Source organism: Mesoplodon mirus, assembly GCF_964341445.2.
Source record: "Mesoplodon mirus genome assembly, chromosome: 6".
Lineage (NCBI taxonomy): Eukaryota > Metazoa > Chordata > Mammalia > Artiodactyla > Ziphiidae > Mesoplodon > Mesoplodon mirus.
In genome coordinates, this window is record NC_138982.1 from 47,714,637 (window position 1) to 47,738,813 (window position 24,177).

At 33.6% G+C, this 24,177-nt stretch overlaps 1 protein-coding gene across 3 annotated transcripts in view; it reads right to left on the minus strand.

Annotated features, from left to right (window-relative positions):
* Positions 1-308: 308 nt before the first annotated feature.
* ATP11B (ATPase phospholipid transporting 11B (putative)) overlaps positions 309-24,177 on the minus strand; it is a 120,735-nt gene continuing 96,866 nt past the window's right edge. The window contains exons 26-31 of one of the 3 annotated variants that reach the window (XM_082625863.1): positions 24,018-24,083; positions 23,373-23,476; positions 21,922-22,087; positions 18,922-19,007; positions 8,252-8,385; positions 309-4,068 (exon numbers count right to left, since the gene is read on the minus strand). In XM_082625863.1, coding sequence (XP_082481989.1) covers positions 8,283-8,385; positions 18,922-19,007; positions 21,922-22,087; positions 23,373-23,476; positions 24,018-24,083 — 525 coding nt within the window. In that variant the 3' untranslated portion in view covers positions 309-4,068; positions 8,252-8,282. Of the gene's footprint in view, positions 4,069-7,800; positions 8,386-18,921; positions 19,008-21,921; positions 22,088-23,372; positions 23,477-24,017; positions 24,084-24,177 lie in introns of those variants that run through there. The other 2 variants (XM_082625862.1, XM_082625864.1) reach the window with 2 other exon arrangements.

A 24,177-nucleotide genomic window follows, 5' to 3' on the forward strand; every position in this document is an offset into this window, starting at 1 on the left:
TAATCTTTAAATTTTTTGGCCATGCCATGCAACATGTGGGATCTTAGTTCCCCGATCAGGGATTGAACCCTGAATTGGAGGCATGGAGTCTTAACCACTGGACCGCCAAGGAAGTCCCAGAAAGCACATCTTTTCTATTCAACTGAGGCATTTCCAAATTTACACTGGCTGGTTTTTCATGAATGATACATTTTCTAGTTGAAGTGTGTTGGTCTTTACAGTTGGTGCATTTGAATCAGACAGCTTTTCAGGTACTGTACCGATAAGCTATAAAACTTGGGTAACAAAAGAACTTCTGGATTTTTGAAAACTGCAGTTAGTGAAAGGCATAATGGAATTTCTATACTCTAATGGAGGGTAAATGTAGTAAAATTTAGCTCAAAAAACCCCCCAAAAACTTGGCAGTGCTGGTTGTGATGAGCAGAGAGAGGCTTAAAATGCATTTAAATAATGGAAAAAGACTTTTACTTACATAGGAAAATTTTTATTTGATAAATATAATTTCATAAACTTTAAAAAATTACTGAGAACTGTACAATAGGTATACTACATTTACTGACAATGCAGATAATTTAGATATTAGACAGCCACAGTGTCTGAGGTCCAAAATTTTAAACTTGAGTGTTGTGACAGTATTTCCTACTAATTATTCATAAAAATCTAAATCACCATTATTACAAACATATCATTAGTTATGATCTATTTTTTGCAGGAATATCATTCAGGTTATCCCACATAAACAGCACTTTAATAATGTTCTATTTTTATGAAAATAGATGACTCATCAGCATAGAAATAAAAATGTCTCTAAAGGGGGACCAAAATTAATAAAACAAGTTTTACATAACTCTTTGGTGTGTTAGTTTTATTAATGCCTGCTTGTATCATACTCCAAATTGATCTTTACAGGAAAAACACAAACATGGATGATCCCTTTCTCCCCAGTCCCCATAACTTTTCAGAGCAGCATATGTTAAAGTTTTGGTATTAATTATAAATTTTTTAGTGGCCGTGACTCCTGCCTATCAGCTAGGAGTCTGAAGCTTACCACAGAAGCCCAATTTCACAATCTTAACGCAGTAGAAACAACCCTGGTCTGAGTAAGGTATTCCCTAACTGGATGATTTGCCTCTGTTTAACCTCCTACTCAGGACAGTGCCAGAGTTTGGATCAGGTCTGGGAAGCCTTTGGACCTCAGGGAGATTAAGGCCCAAGGAGGAGGCTAGTTAAGAGAAATTCAAACTAAATTCTCCCCTTTTTTCTTCTCAACCCCCCAGAAAGGCTGGGTAGCTATAGTTTTCCTGGCCCACACTCTACTCCTTCTGGGGTGAGCCTAATGCTTGCTAAAGCTGAGGCAGGGTGCTGAGTCACCTAAAGCAGCTGATAGGCAATTTTGGAAACTGACTTGGTGCTTGCTGCTATCTTCAGGGCTACAGGCTTCAGGCTAGGCAAAAGCAAGCAAGTGAGGCAAATAGATTTGAGACCACTAACTAGCAGTAACACATGTAGCATCGTACCCTGGTTTTGGCAGATAAGAGTAAGTTAATTATCAACATCATACTTTCCAAAGAATTTTAAAGAAATATGCAAGGGAGAAAATTTCTGATTACTCATTATGCAGTAATAGTTTTATAATATGAATATTTAGCACTAGAAAACTACTGCAAGTTTGTAGACAACAGTTACTTTCTTAAATAAACAGAAGAAAACCCCTTTCTTACAAGATAATCTTCCTTTAAATGGAGTAGGTTTTGAACAACAGACTAGGAGAAGCATGTCAGCGGATGCTATTAACTTTTTTCAGATATAAAATTCCTACATAACTTCAAATACTGAATGCAGAAAATTGCATCAATCACACCTTGAGCACCATGTAGGCTAGCTGACCTCATGCCTTGCTGTACTTGGTCAGAGACTGCTTGATGGCTTTGCAGTCCTTCCCTAGTGTTAGTAGTCAGTTAAACTGATGGCAAATAAACACTGTAAGGTAGATGTAATGCAGGGCTACTAAACGTCATTTTGTTATATGAACATTTTATAAGACATTCTAAGAAAAAGCAAATTCTGTATTTTTCTCCACTAATACTCTACTGAATATTTTCTGCAATATTTCCTCTTCTGGAACATGAGCTGGTAAGGGTACACACTGTACATTTTATTATCCCTTTACTGTATTTGCAGGATAACAGTATCTTCCTAAACTCAATCTAAGTTAAAGAAGGGCTATTTATGAAAATTAATACTTAGGCTGAAATTCATAACCTAATTTAATATCCTTGCATTATTGAAAGAGACAAATGTTATATTAGCAAGAAAACAGTTTACCAGTGAACAAAGGTAGTGTTAATTCTACCATTCTTTCCCTACCAGCCCAATTCCAGAAGTCTTATATTCATGAAATGGGAAAGGGGTGGAGGGTTGTGCAATAAACCTACAGAAAGGAATTATCATATTCTCCAGGGAAAATTTTGGCAACACCTTACTTAACCATTTCCATACAATTTTGAATGTATATGTACACAATAATATGCTTAGGGATGGGTAACAGTTCTTTAATAATCATTTCCAAGTTTTAAAACATTACTTTTTATCAAAACAAATGACAACACTGGATCTACATAATAAACTCAGGATGAAAATCAAGTACTGAACTGCAGTGAGTTAACGGCAGTAATACACACCTGATTAATCATTTTTAGCATTTACATTTACTGCAGCCATTACCCCATATAATTTAGCATTTTAGACTTGTCTTCATTTACATTCTATAGCCACACCTTATAATGGGACACTGGGCAGATTTCACTTCACTGTAGTAGTCTGCTGTTAAGTTAGATAACGTACACTAACCTAAAAATAACAGGATTCTCATCTGAAATTCTTTATTCTAAAAGCTAGCTTACTGAAAGGCAAGAGCAATTCTGAGCTAGTTACAGAAAGAGGCTCTTCTCATTTTATTGATTTAATTATCCTAATATTTTGATTTGTATAATTAAAAGTATTTGCAATATTTAAATAGTTTTCAAACTGGTTTTTTATTGATTATAGTTGAATTTACAAGTGTTGTAAAATACTATACACAGAGCCTTCAGATAGACAAAAAAAGCAAATTTAAATATATTAACCAGATTAAAGCATGCAAAAGATCCAATGATAAACACATTAAATAATAATATGCTAATGGTGTCTAATTTACCCACTACAGGTTCTTTACATTGTCACAAAAATAGTAAACATCAATTTGAAATTTGGTGAATGGACTTGATTCCTGATTTATAGGTAAGATATGATATACCCTTTGCATGTATATGGTTAACTTAACTGGTTGTGTTACAGTACATTTAGAGAAGTTTTGGTACTGGTATATATTTACTACCCATACCGCAGTAAATAATGGTTGGAAATGCATTCTCCTAATTTGCTCTGTGAACTTAGAAAGCACTAATGAATGAACAAATATGGGTCACTGAGGGACCAAATTCCTTACTATTCACATTAACTTTTCCCATGAAAAGTTTCAAATATAACTCTAATAAAAAAATAGAGTTTTCAAGGCAAACTTTTCAGCATAATTTATAGAGGCAGATTTAAACAGAAGACTCAATAACCAAGCCATACTAAAAAATACAATTAACTAGGAATTAGCTCCCTTTTCTACCTTGATGTTAAAATATTTATTGGCCTTAGCAAAAGGCTGAAATGCCATTGGGAGTCCCGTAAGCACACGGGGACAACCCAGATAAAGAGATGAAAAATGTCTCTTTATTCATAAATTTTAACATGTTCAGATTTAAATTAAGAGGGCGGCTGACAGGGGTGCATGGTAATGCTTTTTGTTTGTTTGCCATTATAACTCTGAGTGGGCATGAACTACTCCAGAGATTTCAGAAAGTAATTCCGCAGAGGTAGTGTGGCCATTACCAGGATGATCACACTGAATTTTAGGAATGGAGTTGAAATGGCTCCCACAAAGTACTACTGTCCCTTTAACAAGTAGACGAGTCCATTGTGGAGAGAGTCAAGATGCTCCTGTCGTTGGTATAGAAAGGATCCGATGCACTCCACGATCTAAAGTAACAATAAGAGAAAAGTTTGGCTCACCAGGACCTATGTTTCAATTGAGAAAAAATTTTACTCTAAAACTTAGGACCAAAATGCGATTTGAGTATTAAAATAAGCACTGATTGATTCATTTTTAAATGCTAAAGATAAGTTCTTCTTACTAGCATTGAAGGACCAAACATTCTATTTATATTATACAAAAACTTGGGAAAAATAATGCTCTAGTCATCATATAAAAATATTAGCCAAAATTCATTAGCATTAAAACAATTTCTATAGGTAGTAAAGCATGAGACACTCTTAAAATCTTAATTCAATAAGAAACAAGTTTGTTATTAAGAGGTATGCACATTTGGTTTTACTGAAAAGCAACTAGGCTGTATTTTGACATCACGAAAGCAAACAAACAAAAATCCCACTTACCAAAAGCTTTGGAATGAAACAGTAGTATGTTCATATTATATTATTGTTTCTTTTCAGGTATAAATTCTATTCTGAAGGTTTTAGCATTAATTAGCTTGAACAAAGTAAATGTTTTAATTCAATAGGTATCAAAGACACCTTGAACGAAGTAAATGTTTTGACTCAATAGGTATCAAAGACACCTAGAAGTCACTAGGGTTTTCACTTATCTAAGAACAAATGACCCTCTACTGGTCTGGAAAAAGTTAACTACTGTCTGTCTGAATGATAAGGCCATAAGCAATTCATTATATAATACTTTATTTGCAGCTGTACCAATTTCAGCTAAAATAACTTAAGACTAAAAATAGCCTGCCATGCTTAAAAATGGCCTAACCTATTTCAAGGACAGTATTAAGATTACCAAGTTAAAGGTGGCTTTTCTTAGAAGACTAAAAGCACTTAATAAATACATTTTATGTAACTTTTTCCAGGGTTTCCACTTTCCTTAAATAAAGAAGTTAGAGAAAGAGATTAGCACTTAAAATGGCCCAAATTCACTTTTATAAAAAATCTGCTGTTTCCTAGAGACTAAAGTTTGTATGTAGTTCAATTTTAAACCGATTAAGTGAGCACAGTCACAATGAAGATTGGAACCTAGAAACTTTACAAAGTTGGCAAAGAGGAAGACAGACAAGCAACAACCATACCAGTGGTTTACAGGTTCTCTAATTTTACTAGTTTCCAGAAAACTTAAACAGCATCTACCTTCGTTTAAGAAGGGCTTGCTCACTACGGTCTCTCTAGCACCTAGAACTGTGCTATAGTAGGTACTCAGTATTTGTAAAATAAATGAATGGAGTAAGACTATGAACATTTCTTAGAGTAAGTATTTATGCAAGAAAAAGTATGCTCAGACACACATGACAAAACATAACTATAAACAATACTCCCAAACTGCCAATATTTTAGTTTTTCCAACTATTGCTTACACAGAAGAATCTTATTAGGTAAGGTTTCCTTCATTTTTGATCTTTTCAAAGCACACACGTGCATTCATATTGTTAAATATCATATTTGACAGAACATTAAACACCTGAACTACATACTATTTATTAACTCCTTTCTACTTAAAAGACAGTTTTGATTAGGATAAAGTAACTGTTGGTAAATTACATACAGAAAAGCATTTATTGCTGAAGTACAGCCCTTTAGAGTACAACATGGCATATCCTTTATATAGCACCATGATGCTATCTTTGAAACAGAGCTTGCAATATGGCATATTCTTTTGACAACATCAATTAGTAAAATGTAAGTAGAATTTTTGTGCCTGGATGGTAAAACTTTATTAGTAAAGAAATCTGTCATATGAAAGCACTAATTGTATTTCTCAAGTGATGACCATTACCTCTTATGTTTAATTAATGTTAATGGAACAAATATCCAAAGGATTCTACACCTTGTAAATAGAGGTATCAGTCTTGCCCTACCTTTTAAATTAGACATGAGAGAGAAATGTAGAATAGACGCTATTCCAAAAGCAAAACAGAATGCCAAATATATTTCACTAAAACAATTACAAGTAAAAAACAAAAACAAATGACTTTTCAAAGTTTAAATATAATGTTAATGGATCCATGGCAATATTCATATAGCCCTTAGAAAAGCACCAAGTGGTTTTGAATATTGGTATAATTTTATCCACTAAAAAAAAAATAGAACAAATCTCAAAAGACTTTTTAGATTATTCATTTGAAGAAAACAGGGAGATAATGACAGTAGTAACCAACAGCATAACCTGAGATGCTGGACAAAATTGGAAAGGTATTTATAGTCTGTCAAATAAGATATTCATTACTGTTAAACATTTTATTAGGCAAAAAAAAAACTCTTAAAAAAGAAAAAAGTGAGATGCAATTTTAAGTGGAAAGAAGTACAGATGATAAGAGACACCTTCAACAGAACATGCAGAAGTAAATCCCATAATTCCTTGGGCAGGTTCAAAAGGGATAATGCAGCATAAAAATGGCTATGTAAAGAATAATGGGGTGCATCACCTAAATAGTTGATATCCAGAAACTGGGAATATATATAAAGCAGAAAAACATTCTGGGATCATTTAAAATTAATTCTAGTCTTTTTTTTAGTAGTTAGTGAAGATGTATATTGTCATTAAAGAGAATTTCGTGTTGAAAAAGATGCTCTAAAAATTCTATACAAGTTCTACAAGTAGTCTCTTAGTCTAATTTCCACCTTAGTTCTGTGCAGTAAAGCTGTCTTATATTATACATTAGGTCTTTCTGGAACTTCCTTTGGGACACTTGTTGGCCTGGGTACATGACAGAACTACTTTCTTATAATGCATTTCATAATACAATTGTGTAAGTCATAACATACAAGTCCCAATAAATTTAGGTGCTCATAGTGATTTTTACATGTGGAATAAAATGCCTACAAAATAATATCACAGCATTATGGAAATATTTTTGATCACATTATAATCAACAAATGGGGACTGAAACCACAGACATTATGTTATTAATGTAAGAATGCTCTTTATAAATGCAACTGTACCATAAAGAAATGGCCACAACTAAAGGCAAAGTGGGAACTAACAAGTTCACCAGTAAAAGTTACCTGAATTCTATGATACAAGAATGATGTCATACTCATCATTTTTAAAACATAAAGCCAACCAAATACTAAACATTCTTTTATCAACAGATAAGAGTAGTGCCTCCTCCGCCCTTTATTCCCTGCTCCTGGGGTCTTTCCAACCTTTTCCCAGGCGTGGCACATGTAGAAAGTGATACTATTCATGTGGCACGCTGTGGACAATGGAAATCACCATCCATCCTTGCCCATCCGTAACCCTTCATGAACACGAGTACACTGCTGCTCTGACTTTGAGACTTTGATATCATTCACCTAAAGAATACCAAAGTGTGAAAAAAATTATGCCTATTCCTTAATATTCCCTAAATAATCACATGTCTCTTGGGGAAATGTATAAAGAATTGAATCAATTTCACTTTTAAATAATTTAAGTGGTATATACCAAAAAATGGTATTTTTGTTATGATCCAAAAGAGCAAATCTAATTCAAGAAACACATTTGGGAGGAGACAAAAACACTAAAATTCTTCTAAACCATAATTTAAAGAGCCTATTCTAACTTATAAACTTTTAATTAGACCATAAATACCAAGTAAAAACTTAAAAATCACAACTTATTTTAAAACCTCATTACACACATAAAAAGGTTTACGAGAGAATTTCAGCCTTTTATGTTTATAAATACCTCAAAGTCTCAAATGAGTGCCTAGACAATATACATGAAGAATAAGAAAGGCAAAATCTTTTGACTTTACTATTACGTGTAGATTATTTTGTAAATACAAAAAGCAAACATACAAGCAAAACAAATACAGGAAATAAAACAGTTTAGGTATAATCAAAAAAAGAAAGTTATAAAAACAAAACGAGTACCAGATACACACTCCTATTCACCACATTTGAGAAAGACTGTAAAGCAAGATTTTTTGTTCATTAGATGAAAAGTCTCTTCAAAGGTGCTTTCTGTTCCTTTGTTAGTGAAAGAACCCCCTACACCCTAAAGCCACAAAGTGAAATACCATCAAAGAGTGCTAATAAACAGCATACTTCCTGCTTCAGTTGGTAAAACCAGGGGCTGATTTATTAGGGATCTAGAGATGCAGGTTCATCCTGTTCCAGTTTATAGGATACTCATCTGCAGCAAAGGCTACTTAGAGAAATTTCACACCTGCTGACATGGGACGGACGACATCTTCCTATTACTCGTTCCAGCATTCTTCCAACAGATGCGCACGCTGTTTCTCCTTCTGAGAAACAGCACATGGAGTCCAAGCACTTGATACTTGAATTTGTTTCAGTAAGCTGAAGGAGTTGAAGGAGAAAAATATTAGTTATTTATAGATCTGTACTTCCAAAAAGCATTAAAAAAACTGCAACAAGCACTTTAAAACCAAAAGTAATATATACATGTTTTCTATAATATGGAAATGTATGGAAGGCTTTAATTAAGAGTAATCATACAAAAATATTTAAAAGGCACTGTGTCCTAAATTAGAGGCTGAGTAAAATCATTATATAAAACAAGTACCTGGATACTATATAAATCTGCAAAGATTTTTTATTTTAATATCTTAATATATTATGATTAAAATGATTTATTTACATCAACCACTCAGAGACTTAATGAATTCTCATTCTTCTTTGAGCTTTTGTTTAGGTGAAATGCTCCTGCAACTTCAATTAAAAATATCTACTAATTGAGAAAAGTAGAGTTTAAATTATTTTGAAGACTGGGAAATAACCAGGCAGGACCAAATCCCAATCTTCCACAATAACAACAACAGTAGCAAACACCTTACGTCGTGCCAGGTTCTAAACACCATATAGATACATATATGCATATCATGAATAATTCTTGAAAAAAGCATCATCTGCCTTAAATTGCTAAGCAACTATTAAGTGCTAACCATGCCCATAATAAGTTCATCTTGCTTTTTAAAAATTAACTGATGATACATTATTAAAATAAAGAAGTAACTAAGTAGTACTATTTAGATTTAAAACTGAATTAATTTCTGTAAGCTTGCAAGGTTTTTATATTGATTGAGGGATAAAAAAACCTGGCAAGAAAAACTTAAAGCCACAGTACTAATAATTTCAATCCTGTTAAAATAAGGGGGAAAAATGGTATGACCACATAGCCCAATGACTCCCAACCCTGGTTTTGACACAGTCAAGGGTACACCTAAATTTCTCAAGGGTTATCATTTTAAACAAACTTATTTTTCACTCATTTTCCTTTACATATATAACATATTGCATAACAAATCTTTCAAAAGTGTAGAGGAAGGAAAACAACAAAAATAGATTCATTAGAGTGCTGCAATTCACAAAGGTTGGGAATCACCAAGTGTCAAGTGTAGGCATGGCAACAGGGGACACTTGTGGACACACTCACAATGGACAGAGGACACAAACATGATGAAATGTAAATAACCTGGCATTCTGAACCTAAGCAACTGGTGAGGTCCTGCAAAATCCCTGCTCAGAATAATCCTGCCAAATACCAAGCAGTGCGAGACAACTTGGTTCCTGTTAGGCAATGAACTGATTGCATCAATGTCCTAGGATCTGCTAAGCACTGAGAAATAGCCAAATTTTACTTATTCTTTCATTATAATACCCTTGGGTTTAGGACTGTTTACGATACTATTTCTTAAACCGTGTATTTTGAGATATTTACAGACATTGCACGAAGAAAAGTTCTGTGGCCAATTAAGTTTGAGAAACACTAGTTCAAGGAATGTCTAAACAGACTTTGTGAGTAAAGGACTGTAAGTCAGGTTGTGTGGTCAGTCTCCATGGAGAGAGCTAGACATGGCACAATTCTCAAATTTGTTTTTTTTTCAGTAAACTCCCCTTCCTCCCCTCCCTACATGGAACATTAATCAACACCAGGAGGAACATTAATATTCAGTGGAAGATTTTAGGAAATGCTGGTTTAGGTAACAGGGTTTCACCAGTTTCCCAGTTTCCTCCTTGGGTCACTGGGCTCCAGCTTCCTCCATCTCAAAGCCATTCTCTGTAGGAAGCAGGACTTTAGAGCTCCCACATGCTCAAGGATAAAGTACTACACCTCAAAGAGGCTTGTAGGTCCCTTTATAACCTGATCTCAGGCTGCCTTTGCTGCTCTACTTCTAAATGCTCCTGTACAGTCTCCACACAGCCAACCAGGCAGTACTCCCTGCCTGTGGGTATGTGTCAGGGCCTGTTACCAATTGGGGGCAGAATGCTGACCCCTAACACCAAGTTCAGTTTAAATACCATCATCTCTATGAAACCTCCTCCACCTCTCCAATTATCAGTACTATCTCTTTCTCTCTAGATTCTATTCCAATTCTTGTTTGTATCATTTAAACGACAGAAGCACTTAAATTCAACTTATACTTCATTGAGCAAGGCACTGTGCTGGTTCCTAAAGGGGACAGCACCCCTGCCTTCAATCTGTTGAGTAAAGGATAAAGAAAAGGGTGGGAGATAAGCCAGGAACAAGTAATAATGGCAATTAAATTAATGGAATGCTTACTATGTATGTGCCAGTTAGTATGTAAGATGCTTCTCACAGATTATCTCATTTATAACCACCTTTTCGGACAGGCACCAGACTCATACACATTTTACAGATGAGGAAACAGAGAAGTTAAAAATATGTTCGTGCTCACCCAGCTGGGGCTTAAGTCTTGGTTTGATTCCAGGGCCCAAACCTCTTTACCATGCTGTTATACTGCCTTCTTATAATTATGGTATGAAGCAGAGTACAATATTGAAAAAGAGGAAGGAAAGCTCAAACCCAGCTGTTGTTGTTGGTATTAGTGGGAGAGCATGAGAGATTTGATGAAAAAGATGGCATACTGAAGACTGGATGGGATTTCAATAGCTGGAGATGGGAGAGAAACAGCATTCCAGGCTAAGCAGAGAGAATGAGTAACTTTGTGGGCAGAAAAGTATGATGTGCATTTAGTGCATGTTTAGCCTAAGTGTAGAGAGAATAGTTGTTACTCCTACCCCCTTGCAAAAAGACCAGTGTGACTCAAACTGTGATCTATGGATCACTGTTGGTCTGAAAACACTGTTACTAGCTCATGAGAGACAAGTGCGTCTGGTCCGTGAGAGTAAGAGATTAGACAATTTTATGGCAATTTGACAGAATACTTTTGTAACTGTTGAATCTAATTTAAAAATTGGGGCTTATTTTATATATCTTTCAAATTTCATTTCCTAGTAATTCATTTTTATTGTATTTTACAAAAGTATTGGTCCGTGATGAACTGGAAATGAACAACAACAAAACAAACAAGAAGACAAACTGGTCATTCACAACATTTATCTGGGGAGCACTGAACTAGACCAGAAACTTGAAAGAGCAAGGGGTTTGGTTCTTCTTAGCTTAACAACATGTGCTTTACTACTGCTGGTGCTCAACCGACAGGGATTCACTAAAGATACCATCCACAAGGTCAGCAGCATTTGAGTGTCCACGTACATGCAGAACACTGCTTAGGTTTGGATCTGCTTTGCATTCATCACCTTTTACTTTAAAACCTAAGGACAAGTATTAAACTACGGGCAACTCAACACAGAGTAAACATCTTAATATGTCAAAAGTATTATAAAGAAATGACTTTTTCAGATCACCTTCTGAACTAAGCAAAATGTATCTCCTTTTTATTCCCTAAGGAGAAAAAAAAAACCACCTGCTTTGAAAATGCTGGTTAACTGTGTTTCTGTAAAGCTATCTATAGAAAACACTATACTGTTCTCTAGCAAACCTCCAATTCCATCACTTTTCCATATATACATCTTTGATCTCATATCATAGCTTCCAGTATAATCGGGGGTGGAGCATTTAGATCTCATTTCATTCAAAGTAAGGAGAGGGAGTCATTACCTTTTTAAAAAAGAGACTATTAATAAAATACTAGAAAAGAAAACAAAGTAACAGGAGTGAGACCCTACCTGGTGGCACTAAACAGTAACTTTTAACTTAACAGAAATTTTGATTTATTGGTAAGACTCACTCTCCACCACATTTACTTCCCAGAAACAACCACATAACTTAAGAGCTAAAAGGGCTGCCAAGCAAAACAACTATGGAGATCCAACATGGGTATGTATGGCTAATAAAAATTTTCATCTTTATAGAACTTCCCTTTTGAAATAAATTCTGGCTCACTGCTCTTATTTCCATTATTTTCACATCAATGATGGTAAACATTTAGAAGTTCCTCCTGTTACTTCTATAAAAATCTTCCTTAAATTTTCTAAGTGTTGGAAAACTGTCATATATTTCTAAGTTTTTTAGTCACGCCTATGACATTTTACCCTATCAAATCAAATAAAGTTCTTTAAGTTTAGATAAAAATTATTTAACTATTGACCATATTTGTTCTTTTGCCCTTAAAATTGTTTTATATACTTCATAATCAAAGAACACCTTGCTTAGCCTTAAAGGAGATATTTGGAAAGAAGCCTTAAACTATAATTATGGAGGGAAAAAAAGGCTTCTGTTTAAGGAAATGACTTTCTTTTAAATGTGAGATCAAAAGTCATCAAATATTACCCATTTCCGTATTTGGCTAAGAATAATAAAATCCCTAAAACAGGTTAATAGCTTCAAGTTCTTATTCAGAATTGGAAGAGGTACCTATTTAATGATGGTATTTAAGTAACTGCTTCTCTTACTCAAGGCCTCTTTCTCCAAAACATGCTGTAAGCTCACATTTACTCCCCTGGACTCCCTTCCCTTCCTTTCTCACCAAGTAAAATAAACAATTTTGAAAGCCAATTATAAGTATAAATAAAATACCTCTATGCTGACTTTTAGGGATCTCCAGAATGAAGGAGATTTCCATATGTGTTGCCTAAATTTAAGTGTGAAAATAAGCATACAATATGAATTCTATTTATTAGGTAAGCTTATTTTAATAAACTTGGCTTATTCCTTGTTTCAAAAAGACTGAGGCCCCTTTATTTTAATGTGATTACAAAATAACAATATCTGACTAGGAATTTGTAGTTTAGGTGAACAAGAGTATGAGTTATCTGTGAAAAATGATAAAATCTCCAATTTTAGTTTAATGGAGAGGGTAAATCAGAATAGCAACAATTAACTAATCACACAGCTGATGTTAAGAAATCAGTTTTCTAAGTATCAATCATTCACAGCATATCATTACCGTTTGGTAGAAATAATATCAATACTAATATTTTTCATTTTGACCTCCAGATGAAAAAGCTGTTCAACAAGTCAGCACAGATTTGAAAATAACATTAGTTTTTGTAAACTGTCACACTTATCAGATATGCATCTAGGTCCTGCCTTATTATTATTAGTCTTTTAAATGTTCGATTGTATTTGTTTACAAAATTTTGCTCATTCAGAAAAGTGTAGCTTTTAGTGGCCAATAACTAAATACAGGCCATTAAGGTTTTCTGTTCCTTTTGTAGTTCACTGCTTTGTTAAGTGAAGCAATAGCTGTATGTATATTTGTCACACAAGAAGAGGAAGGTGACTTGTAGTTGGTTGAAACTGCTTAAAATGTTTTTTGTTGTCGGTGGTGGCAGATTTCAGGTCTGGGGCTTAAGCGTCCTGGTTCACAATGAGAAAGGTCAGTAGCCGTAGCATCCTGTTGATATCTCTATGGTAGCTAGGTGCAAGCTGGAAAGAGGGCATCCAGAGTAGGGCCAGGAAACCAGAGACAAAAATGTGACAGAACAATGAAGGCCTAAGAGGCAGGGTGATGTAGAGGGAGATGACTTAGGAGAGTCTAGCCCATGGCAACATTTAGGGCTCAGCAAAATTCTGCCAGATTTGGCAAGGCTGACCAAATTTTGATTAGAGAACAACTGCCATTTCAAGACAGGAAATATAGGAGAGAGATATTATTTAATACTTACTTTTTTAAAAGTGATTTTTATCTCAAAATATATGCCAAAGAGAAATATATGAGACAAGAAATACTCAAGATATATTTCATTCAACTAATTAAAATTCAGTGATAAGCAGGAAAAAACCTGCAGATCAGGGTAAGCACCTCCAGCAATTTTACTAAAATCATATCCATGGTTTGAGGGCTTTTCTACTTTCTTGTTTATAGGAAGAGAGACCATATGTCACAGGATGATAAAAGAATTCACTTATCATTCCTTTGCAAAAGTAACCATAACAACGCCCCTATTATTTAATAGGGGTATTCTAAGAACCCAATTCTCAACTGTTCTATACATTTTAATGGACATATTAAAGTAAAGCAGCACCATATCCATGTCTTTTGAAATATCCACTTGAGCTTGAATCTTTGGGAACTTACATCGCAGAGGACATAATTTCACAGTATTAGCACAGTCAGTTCCCAAATGGATTATGTGCTCTGGAAATTAACCAGGACATCTTATAAATCCCAGCCAGCTTCCCCTCTTTAATCATTGAATTCTTCAGCTGAGTTTTCCTTGTAGCCAATGAGGGCATATTCTAAAAACTAAAAATCTTTCTATATTTATCAAAGCAAAATATAAGATAAATATATTATGAAGGTAATCATATGAAATATCCCAAAACAAAATAAAAATTCAGAATTGTTTTGAATTTCTTTTCAACTAGTAATAATAATGACTGGGAGTTGATTAATCTTCAACATTTTCCATTTTGGGCAATTCACTAAAGGAATCTAATTTTAAAAATATGTCTTACAGAATAATTCACATTTTTTCAAATTATTGTACCTGTTCCACTGTCTGATTTATAATCTTCAAGTAGCTTTGTTTTAAAGTTCCACCATCGATGAGGGTTACCTCCGATGAGACAACAGCACCTTCGTGAGCAGTAATTAGAATGTACAGTGGCAAACAGCCCAAGTAAAAATGTAATTACTAGTGGTAAGAATTTTTATCTTCCATGGTTACTACCAATTAAAATATTTTGCATATCCCAATTAGGTCTAGAAGTGGTTGTTAGGGTTTAATTCTCAAGAGGGAGTGAATCAAGTCCTCATTAATTCATACTTTTTTATTACAAAGATGTAACTATGAAAGTTTATGAAAAGTTAGAACTGAGAGTTTGGTGAATACCAGTCAACAGAAAATTATTCAGTACCAAGTCTAAGCACTCACTCATTTGACCATTCAACTCAAGAGGTAGACTTAGATAAGTAATTCAGTGTCTAACTACATTAACATGTATAAAATGACATATAACTACAAGTGGGAAAAGTGATTTGGGAAATAACAGAAATAGCATGACATATTTTCGAAAGAAGTGAAAAGGAATAAATTCTTGAGTATAAGACAACAGGTTAGAATTTGAAGTAAAGTAAGATTTAACACTATAACTCCAAAGGAAGATTAATGAAATATTCAGGTACGGACATATAAAAAATGTAAAGATCATAAAAAAGGAAAACAGGTGAACAAAAACAATATATGAGAAACGGTGAAGGAATTAGTAAAGTAAAAACTGAAATGTCAGGCCAGTTCTCCCATAGCATGCCCCAAGCTTGAGAACTTAGCGGATATGTCCCCAGGAAGGTCCAGCGCAGTACTACCTAGTGCACGTAAGAACTGTCCTGCTGGCTGCAAGCCTCAGCTAGCAGGTGCCTACTGTCCTCCCCTCTGTGCTTGCTTTCAGCAAATTCATATGCTGAGCTGACTGAACCCTTATCTTCTTCCATCTGGAAGGACAGAAAAGCAACAAGTCTCATATTACAGAACAATACTCTCACTGTATATAAGTTTAGAATCAAAATAGCAAATTGGGGTCCACAATCTGTGAGGCACAAATGAAATTTCACACAACACCACATTCATTTACTGTCACAAAAGAGAGCAAATAGTAGCTTCTTAAGGAGCATACAACAGAGCATACAAAAAAAAAGCCATGATTTTCTGGTGCACAAAGTTAAATTAAAACCAGGTTTCCATCAATAAAATTAAATTTCTTCTATTAAACAAATTCCTTGCCACCAAGAGTTAGGGTTCTTATTGCAAAGGTATGTCCCATTTCACATCTCTGATGCTCCCTCTCAGAAGACTTCTCTACTTTAACTGGACTTCAGCAGAGTGGAAGGGTCAATCATATGGACTTTCAAATGTTAGACATATGAGTAAGGGGGAGCTTGACTTGATGTAGTAAACAAAATTAATTTAATCCTTAGTTTGAAATATATTTTTTAAGTGAGTGTTAACTTACTTATATAACTTTCTACTCTTTTGCTTTTCCTATTTTTTTTTTTTTTTGGCTGTGTCTTGTGGCTTGTGGGATCTTAGTTCCCTGACCAGGGATTAAACCCAGGCCCTCAGCAGTGAAAGCGTGAAGTCCTAACCACTGGCCCACCAGGGAATTCCCTCTATATTTTAAGTATTAGAAACCTTCTAAGGAGTATGTGCCCATAGCCAAGCTAAAATTAACCTTTCTTAAATTATAAAAAAATGTCCTCAATAAATAAAAAACAATTTTTCCCTAATTTCTATGTGTTTTCTCAGTCTTAGGACTAATCAATAATTATTTCTATAAAAAATGCTATAGTAAATTTCTTACATACATAAAAAATAAAGTAGTAGAATTCCTTGGTTTCAAGAGTACAATAAGTTTATATAAAGGTAGATTATTATTATAGTTTTGCCTATAACATAAAGGAGTGTAAAATACTCAAAATGAGTTTTCTTTTATTCAAAAGAAAATTATTAAGTTTTGTGTTAATGGTCCTTAAGAAGTACTAACCTGATTAAAGATTTGAAAGCTCTTAAAGATATTCGATATATGCACAATCTTCCTCTCTGTCACAACAGTAAACAATTAAGCTACCATGGATCACACCCAGGAATACCGTTCAACATAGTTCAAAAACAAGATGTATTCAAAATCCACAGCATGCATCAACAGACAGATGTTTGTGGACACTTGTTCTTCATGAAGCTATGAGCAAATGCCCATCCAGTGATCATTCACCACTCATGTAAGCAATTGTTATTTCTGCCTGGCCTTTGGTTGAGCACAGTATTTCTTTCTTTTTGTTTTTCTCTGATGCTGATAGTAAGCATATAGACCACAGTATGTAAAATAGTCATTTGATAAGTGAAGAACCTAGAGGCTCAGAAAGGTGAACTAATTTCATTAGGATATAGAGGGTGCAGGGCCAAGGGCATGCTGTGCTAGCATTCAGCCCCATCATCTCCCCAACAGGGCTCTTCTCCCTTTGTTACACCACCTGATTGGACAGTGCTTGCAGGAAACACTACCTGACTCATGTACCCTGCTTTCATTGTGTTCCTTCACAGATGGATGTTAAGCTTACTACTTTATTACACTATTAAAGAGAGTGGGATCTCTTTAATTTATGATCTCCGTGTATCATTCTTTTTTAGTCTATCATTGCTCAAAAAATGTTGCTTGATTTGAGCCACCATGATATGAGAAAATATGATTTAATAAAAACAAAAGTGCTTGCTGGAGTGTTCTTTTAAATAATGAGCTCTCCTATTGCCTTGGAGTTAAATAATTAGATGTTTGAAAATGTGGTAAATACACACTGTTTTCAGAAGGCACATATAGATAAAATGTGATGCACATATTTGGCTCAACCAAAGGTGAAGGCAAATCTTCCAAGTTTGTTTTGATTTTAGTTCTCCTTTTAAACATGAAATTTAGTTGACTACCACTTAAACACCCATTTGTATATTCATCTACAATTATTATACCTTTGTAATTCAAAGTAGAATATTTCAAAAATCCTGATGCTAATAGGAATAATAAAATCGAAAGGTTTGGTAAAATTTTGGAACAGCTCAAAATTATGAACTCATAGGATTACATAAGAAGTTCTTTACGCAGTGCTCTGTCAAAGTCATTTGTTTGATCAAGTGAACATAGATGGATTAGAAACCTTGAGAATAAAAAAGAATTTAAAAAAAATATATGACTAAAAACCCAGGGTGAGAAGTTGAAGGGTGCCAAAACAAAACAATCAGTTATATTACTTTTCCTTTTCAAACTAGACTGGAGTTAAAATTAATATATAGCTTTGGTATCTTAATATGAAAAGTTCTAGGATTTAAACTTTCATTCTCTTCCATCAAGACATCTTCGGATTACTGATTATTTTTTGTGGAAACTGACAGAATGGATCTGTCTGTGGAGATAAAGGTATATATATGAGATACAAAATGTATTGTTAAAATCTTACCTATTGTTTAAGCGAAAAAAAATTAGGACACTTTTGCATTATTTTAAAATAATTTGTAGTCAATAAACCTACTTGAAATCTAGAGTGATTTTTTTTCAGGGCTGAATTATTTATACCAATAAAATAATTAAAAAGTAAAAAAAAAAGTATTTGTTCAATTTATAGATGCACTAAACAGCAGTAAGGATATGAAATGTTTTAGCAGCCATTACAGTGTACAAAGACAAATATACACATGTATTTGCAACATAGATTAAGGCAAGATAAAAAATGGGCAATTCTCACTTCCAAGTAACTGAAACTTAAAACTTTAAATTTTATCATGAATTTCTGTAGCTTAAATTACTCAACATGCAGGAGCATTCTTACGTACCAGTATGACAAGCAGAAGCATTAGAATTGTGCTAGAAAAGGTAGTTAAGGTATAAAATATATAATAAGGTACAGATCTCTGTCCTGTTATGCTGAATTTTTGTCTCAAAGAAATGGATATATTTTTTAGGTTTTAACAGACATATCGATAAAGGTCAAATTAAGAGACAGAGCTGTGCTAACAGAAATGCCCCACTCTTAAATCATGCCTCTGCCCATCTTTTGAATATTTTTAAATTGACCTTTAGCATGCAGAAGAGTTAATGAGGTTCTACTCCTCCTACTCTACCTAAGTTTGCTCAGCTGATTCCTTGCCCTCGACAATGGCTGCAGTGCGATGAATTCGTCACTGAAAGCGACTGTGTTGGAGTACATCTATAAGTGGACAGAAAAGGGATGGGACATACAACAAGTCAGTGAGCTGTATTTATCACCTAAGAGACAGACACAGGACAAGCTTTGTAAAGACATTTGTCCCTACAAGAGTAGGATATATCATACATGGTACACATACATAACTGACATTTGTAGGGCCATTGGCTTTGCTATTAAAAGAATTTATTCTTAATACCACATTGTTATTCTGCAGAAAAACAAAGCTCAAAATAAATGCTGACAACACTTCTTTTGATACGATTTTTCTTGCTACTTTTGGTAAGCAATGAAGTAAGTACCTGATAACTTTCTAACAACTTTCTCAACATTTGAAATCAGAGGTGAAAGTACAAGGCTGAAATAATAAAGATTACTGACTATAGCGAAAGAATAATGTCATGCACAGGATATGAATGACCATATACTGTCTCAACAAAAAACAAAAAAAAATCCCCCGTAGGCTAGAAAATCCCTGAGTGGAAGTAGAGATTTCCTCTTTAGATTATTTTTATTTCCATGTTTATTTTTTATTGACATATAGTTGATTTACAATGTTGGGCCAATCTCTGCTGTACAGCAAAGTGACTCAATTTTAAAAATATATATCACACTCTTTTTCTCTTTAGATTAGATCACAGTTGAACATCCAGTCAAATCATTTAAAAGGAATTTAGTAGGGTAGAAAGGGAGATTATACTGGCTTTCATACATAGAAAAATGATGGATTTTTAAAATCAACTCCATTTTTAATCAACTTAACCTATGGTAAAAGAACTAAAATATATATAAAGTACTTCTAACTTTTTCTTGTCTAAGGGTCCGCCTTAAGGTATCAAATATTTCCTGTGTAATTCTTTAAAAAGAGGTCTATAAAAATGGTAATAAGGACTAATATTATCACCTTTTATTATCATTAAGAAATCTCTATGAAAAGACATAATGCTCTTCCTAAAGAAAATTTCTAAGGATAAATGTAAATAAATCACTATTTACTTTTATAAAGAAGTAACTTTTTAAGTGATGTCATTAATATATTTTGGTGAAATATAACTTTATATAGCCAAGAGGGCAAGACAAATATGTTCTCCATAAAGGTCTAGAAAAAGTATAATAGACAATGTATTAAAAGTAGTATTCTATTATCATGAATATCTCTGAAGATTAGAAAAAAGATATGCAAACCTTTCTGATATATATTTAAGTAATATATTGCACGGTGGAAAAGTCTGCCCATACTGATATAAATATATGCATAGGCAGACACAGTAATCAGATTATGCAAATTTTTTCAGCCCCAGCTGAAGATCAGTATCAGAGCAACATCCTCATCGTTCTTATAATTATGTTCTTACTGAGGACTTACTACATACAGACCCAGGGTTAGGCACTTTATATTAATGATCTCTAACCATCAAGTAAGGTAGTTATTATTCTGATTCTACAGAGGAAGAAACTGAGGCTTAGGGAAGTGACTTGATTAAGGACATGCATTTTATAAGTGGTTAAAACAGTATCTGAATTAAGTTTGTCAGGCTTCAGAGGCCTATGCTGCTTCGGTGTTGTTAAAATGTGTATTTGCTAGGACTGAGTGACCAAAGCAAATAAGTGCTAAAGAAATGTTAATATGATCAACTGAAATTAAAACCAATACACTGTTTAAGAAACCTAACTCAAATCACTAAATACTTAAGAAGCACTTATTCTATTTGTAGCATGAACACACAACTAGATTTCCAAAATTTGCTTGGCATATAGCAAACATGCAAAAAACAAAAACAAAAACCAAACCCCCCACAAAAACCTCAACCTAGGCAGAACTAAATGATTAATAAACTCTGTGTTTACAAGGGCATAAAAGTTGATTAGAATGTACTCTTGACATATGTTCAATGTCATGATACGGTTAATAGGGCAAACCAATATTTCTAGCTTATGTACAAGTCAAATACACAAAAAAGTCAAATATACTAAATAGCTATCATTTCTTGAGGATATACTCTGTGTCTGAACATTGTTTCATTTAATCCTTATTACAAACGTAATGAAATAGACATTTCTGTCATAATTTTACCCATGAAGAAACGGAGACTTAAAGTTACAGAGCTACTCAGTGGTAGAATGTGGGTTTTGAACCCACAACTATCAGGCCCTAAAGACCACATTCTTTTTTTTTTTTTTTTTTTTTTTTGTGGTACGCGGGCCTGTCACTGTTGTGGCCTCTCCCGTTGAGGAGCACAGGCTCCAGACGCGCAGGCTCAGCGGCCATGGCTCACGGGCCCAGCCGCTCCGCGGCACGCAGGATCCTCCCGGACCGGGGCACGAACCCGTGTCCCCTGCATCGGCAGGCAGACTCTCAACCACTGCACCACCAGGGAAGCCCTAAAGACCATATTCTTAAACACTATGTAACATACTGTTAATATCTGCTGTAGTTTAATATTATTAGTGTTTAGTGAGAAAATATATTTTATAAAAATCCATTCTGTAGAAGTTTAGGTTAAAGAACTTATTTCATACTTTTGTTGAAAACAATATGACCTGAAGAAGTACTACTGAAATTCTAATGGTTCTAAAGAAATGGATATATATCCCAATTATACATATTTGATAGAAGGCTGTGATAATACTATTTAAGACATATTTATACTATTATTTGGACATAACTTGAAAGTTTTATACTTAAAATCTAGTTCTATTAATAACACAATGTAATTTTTAAAAATTATAATTTTTCAGGAGTCATAAAATTAATAGCAACAATAACTTTAAAAATATCACATTTAATAATATTTATATTGCAAAATACTTGATACAGGAATAGATAATTTCCTATTTTCTAATATAAGCAAATTATAATGACAGTTATTCATCAAGACTCCTAATTAAAAAGGTATTGTATATAAAAAGTGGTTACCTGTGCCTTTTCAATATTTGTAGGATGAAACTGTCGGTCAAATACTTTCTTCACAATATCAAGAAATAGGCATGTAACAACCATGAGAATTATGGCAAACCAAGCAGAACCACTTGACAGGAGCTGAATAAATACAAAGTACATATTCTGGGAGCTCAAAAATGGCCTGCAAAGAAAGAAAGTGGGCTTATAATAAATGAAGAAACCGACAAGACAGATTCTTAAATCACGACATTAAGTAAACCCACTATACATGAAGGTTACAATTTTAAGAATACTCCAGGAAAATGTTCAAAATGTGGAATCAGTGTAATTTAATTAATCAACTAATAAAACATGGTAGATTTTAATTGTTAAAAATAAAATCCAATTTAATTCATCTGAATGACAACCATAGTTTTTATAATTAGGAAAGTGGCAAATAATTGACTTATCCTATCTTAGTGTTAGGATAATTCAAAAGAATTATGTAGTGAATAATACAGACTTAAGAGACCAAAAAAGCAAGAAAAAGTATGTAATAAAATATTTTCTACTAAGCAACTACAAACTTGATTACCTAAATTTTAGGTTGAAAAGCTCTACTTAGAGGATCTTCTCTACACATGGATTTTAAAATAAATGTACTCACAAATATTAGTTCTACATAGTAGTAGGTATTGTCAAGATACTCTTTTTGGGTTTGTGTATATATCACTTCAAAAGAATGAGGAGAAATACAGGAAGAAATGCAGAAATAAAGAGGATTAAAAACAAACAAACGATATTCATTAGAGTATCTTTTTATAATCCTAAATGAAAGTTAATGTTTAGCCAATACAAGTTTTTTCCCTGCCTTTTGTAATATTTTGCCTGATACAGGGATCACAGGCACAGTAGGCAATGTAATATACATTCTCCAACTGAGAGATTTCAGCTGTCCATCACTTACCAAAGAATCTTAGGAAAAGCATTAATTTTTAATCTATCAGAATAGCTGAATATCTGATTTTACCAATGAATATGCAGCACACTACTTTTGAGAGAGAAGTTAACTCATTCATGAAAATTTAATGATTCTATGTGACTTTTTAAATTATATACATTAATAATAATTTAGAGGTAATATGATTAGTGTAAAGAACATTAGTTTTCAAGTAAATCCTAGCTTTGCTACTTTTAACCGTTGTGATTTTGGAGCTTAGTTTCCAAATAGAAAAAAATGGGGTAACAAGATTATTGTGATGAATCAATTTAATATCTTAGGTAAAACACTAGAATATAGTAGGTATTCAGTAATTGTTAGTTTCTTTTTTCTTCCATATCAGTAAGATCAACTGAAAAAACTAAATTTCTTATCAGGATGGGGTCTCAAAACTATTCTGAGTAGAATTTGTTCATAATAAAATCTATCATAATAACTATTTATTAGAGTTGAATCAATATAACTAAAATAAAATATAGTCACTCACCAGAGAATTCCTCCATAAAACAAAGAAAATACAAAATAGAATAAAATAGATCCCCAGGTAACAAGATGATTGATCCAGGTCCAAAAATGAGTTTCCAAAGCCATCTAAAAAAATAAATTAAAAAACCCTTAATGTAAATCAATAAATCTTTAACTTCTCAGCTAAAACTCAAGAATAAAATGTATTAATTATAAGTGACTAAGGTTGCTATGGCAAAGTCCTTCAGAAGATAAATATTAATGAAAAGATCCTAGTATGAAATTCAACAATTTCAAGTTTATAGTATTTTTCTTCTGTGAGGAAGCAGTATTAAAATTTCATGAGTACTTTATTCAGAACTCAATGGCCTAAACCAGCTTGTGTTGTCTTGCATTACATAGAGAGAAGCAGGATTTCGGAGATGAGTACTGAGGGGTTAACCTTTATCTGACCATAAAAATCAGCTGAGGCTTTCCAAAATAATGAATTTAAAAAATGAATTCATAATGAATCTTTTGACAAAAATTAAAATGAATTATTAAACTAGGCATCCATGAAATTATTCATGACTGAAAAAGGAAAATCTATCAATAAAGAAATGAGGAAAATTAACCAAGAATTATACAGACACAAAATGTATCCATGCTTCTAATTTCTGTACCATACCTTTACTGTGACTGTAATAACCATGACTGTGAAGACCAAGGTACCAAATGTCCAATTTCCAAACATCTAAAACAGAACAAATAAACCAGTATTGCATTATGGGTTAAAATGATGCTAAATCAGAAGTGACGCAAAGAGTAACTAGTGTACGTTCTTTACT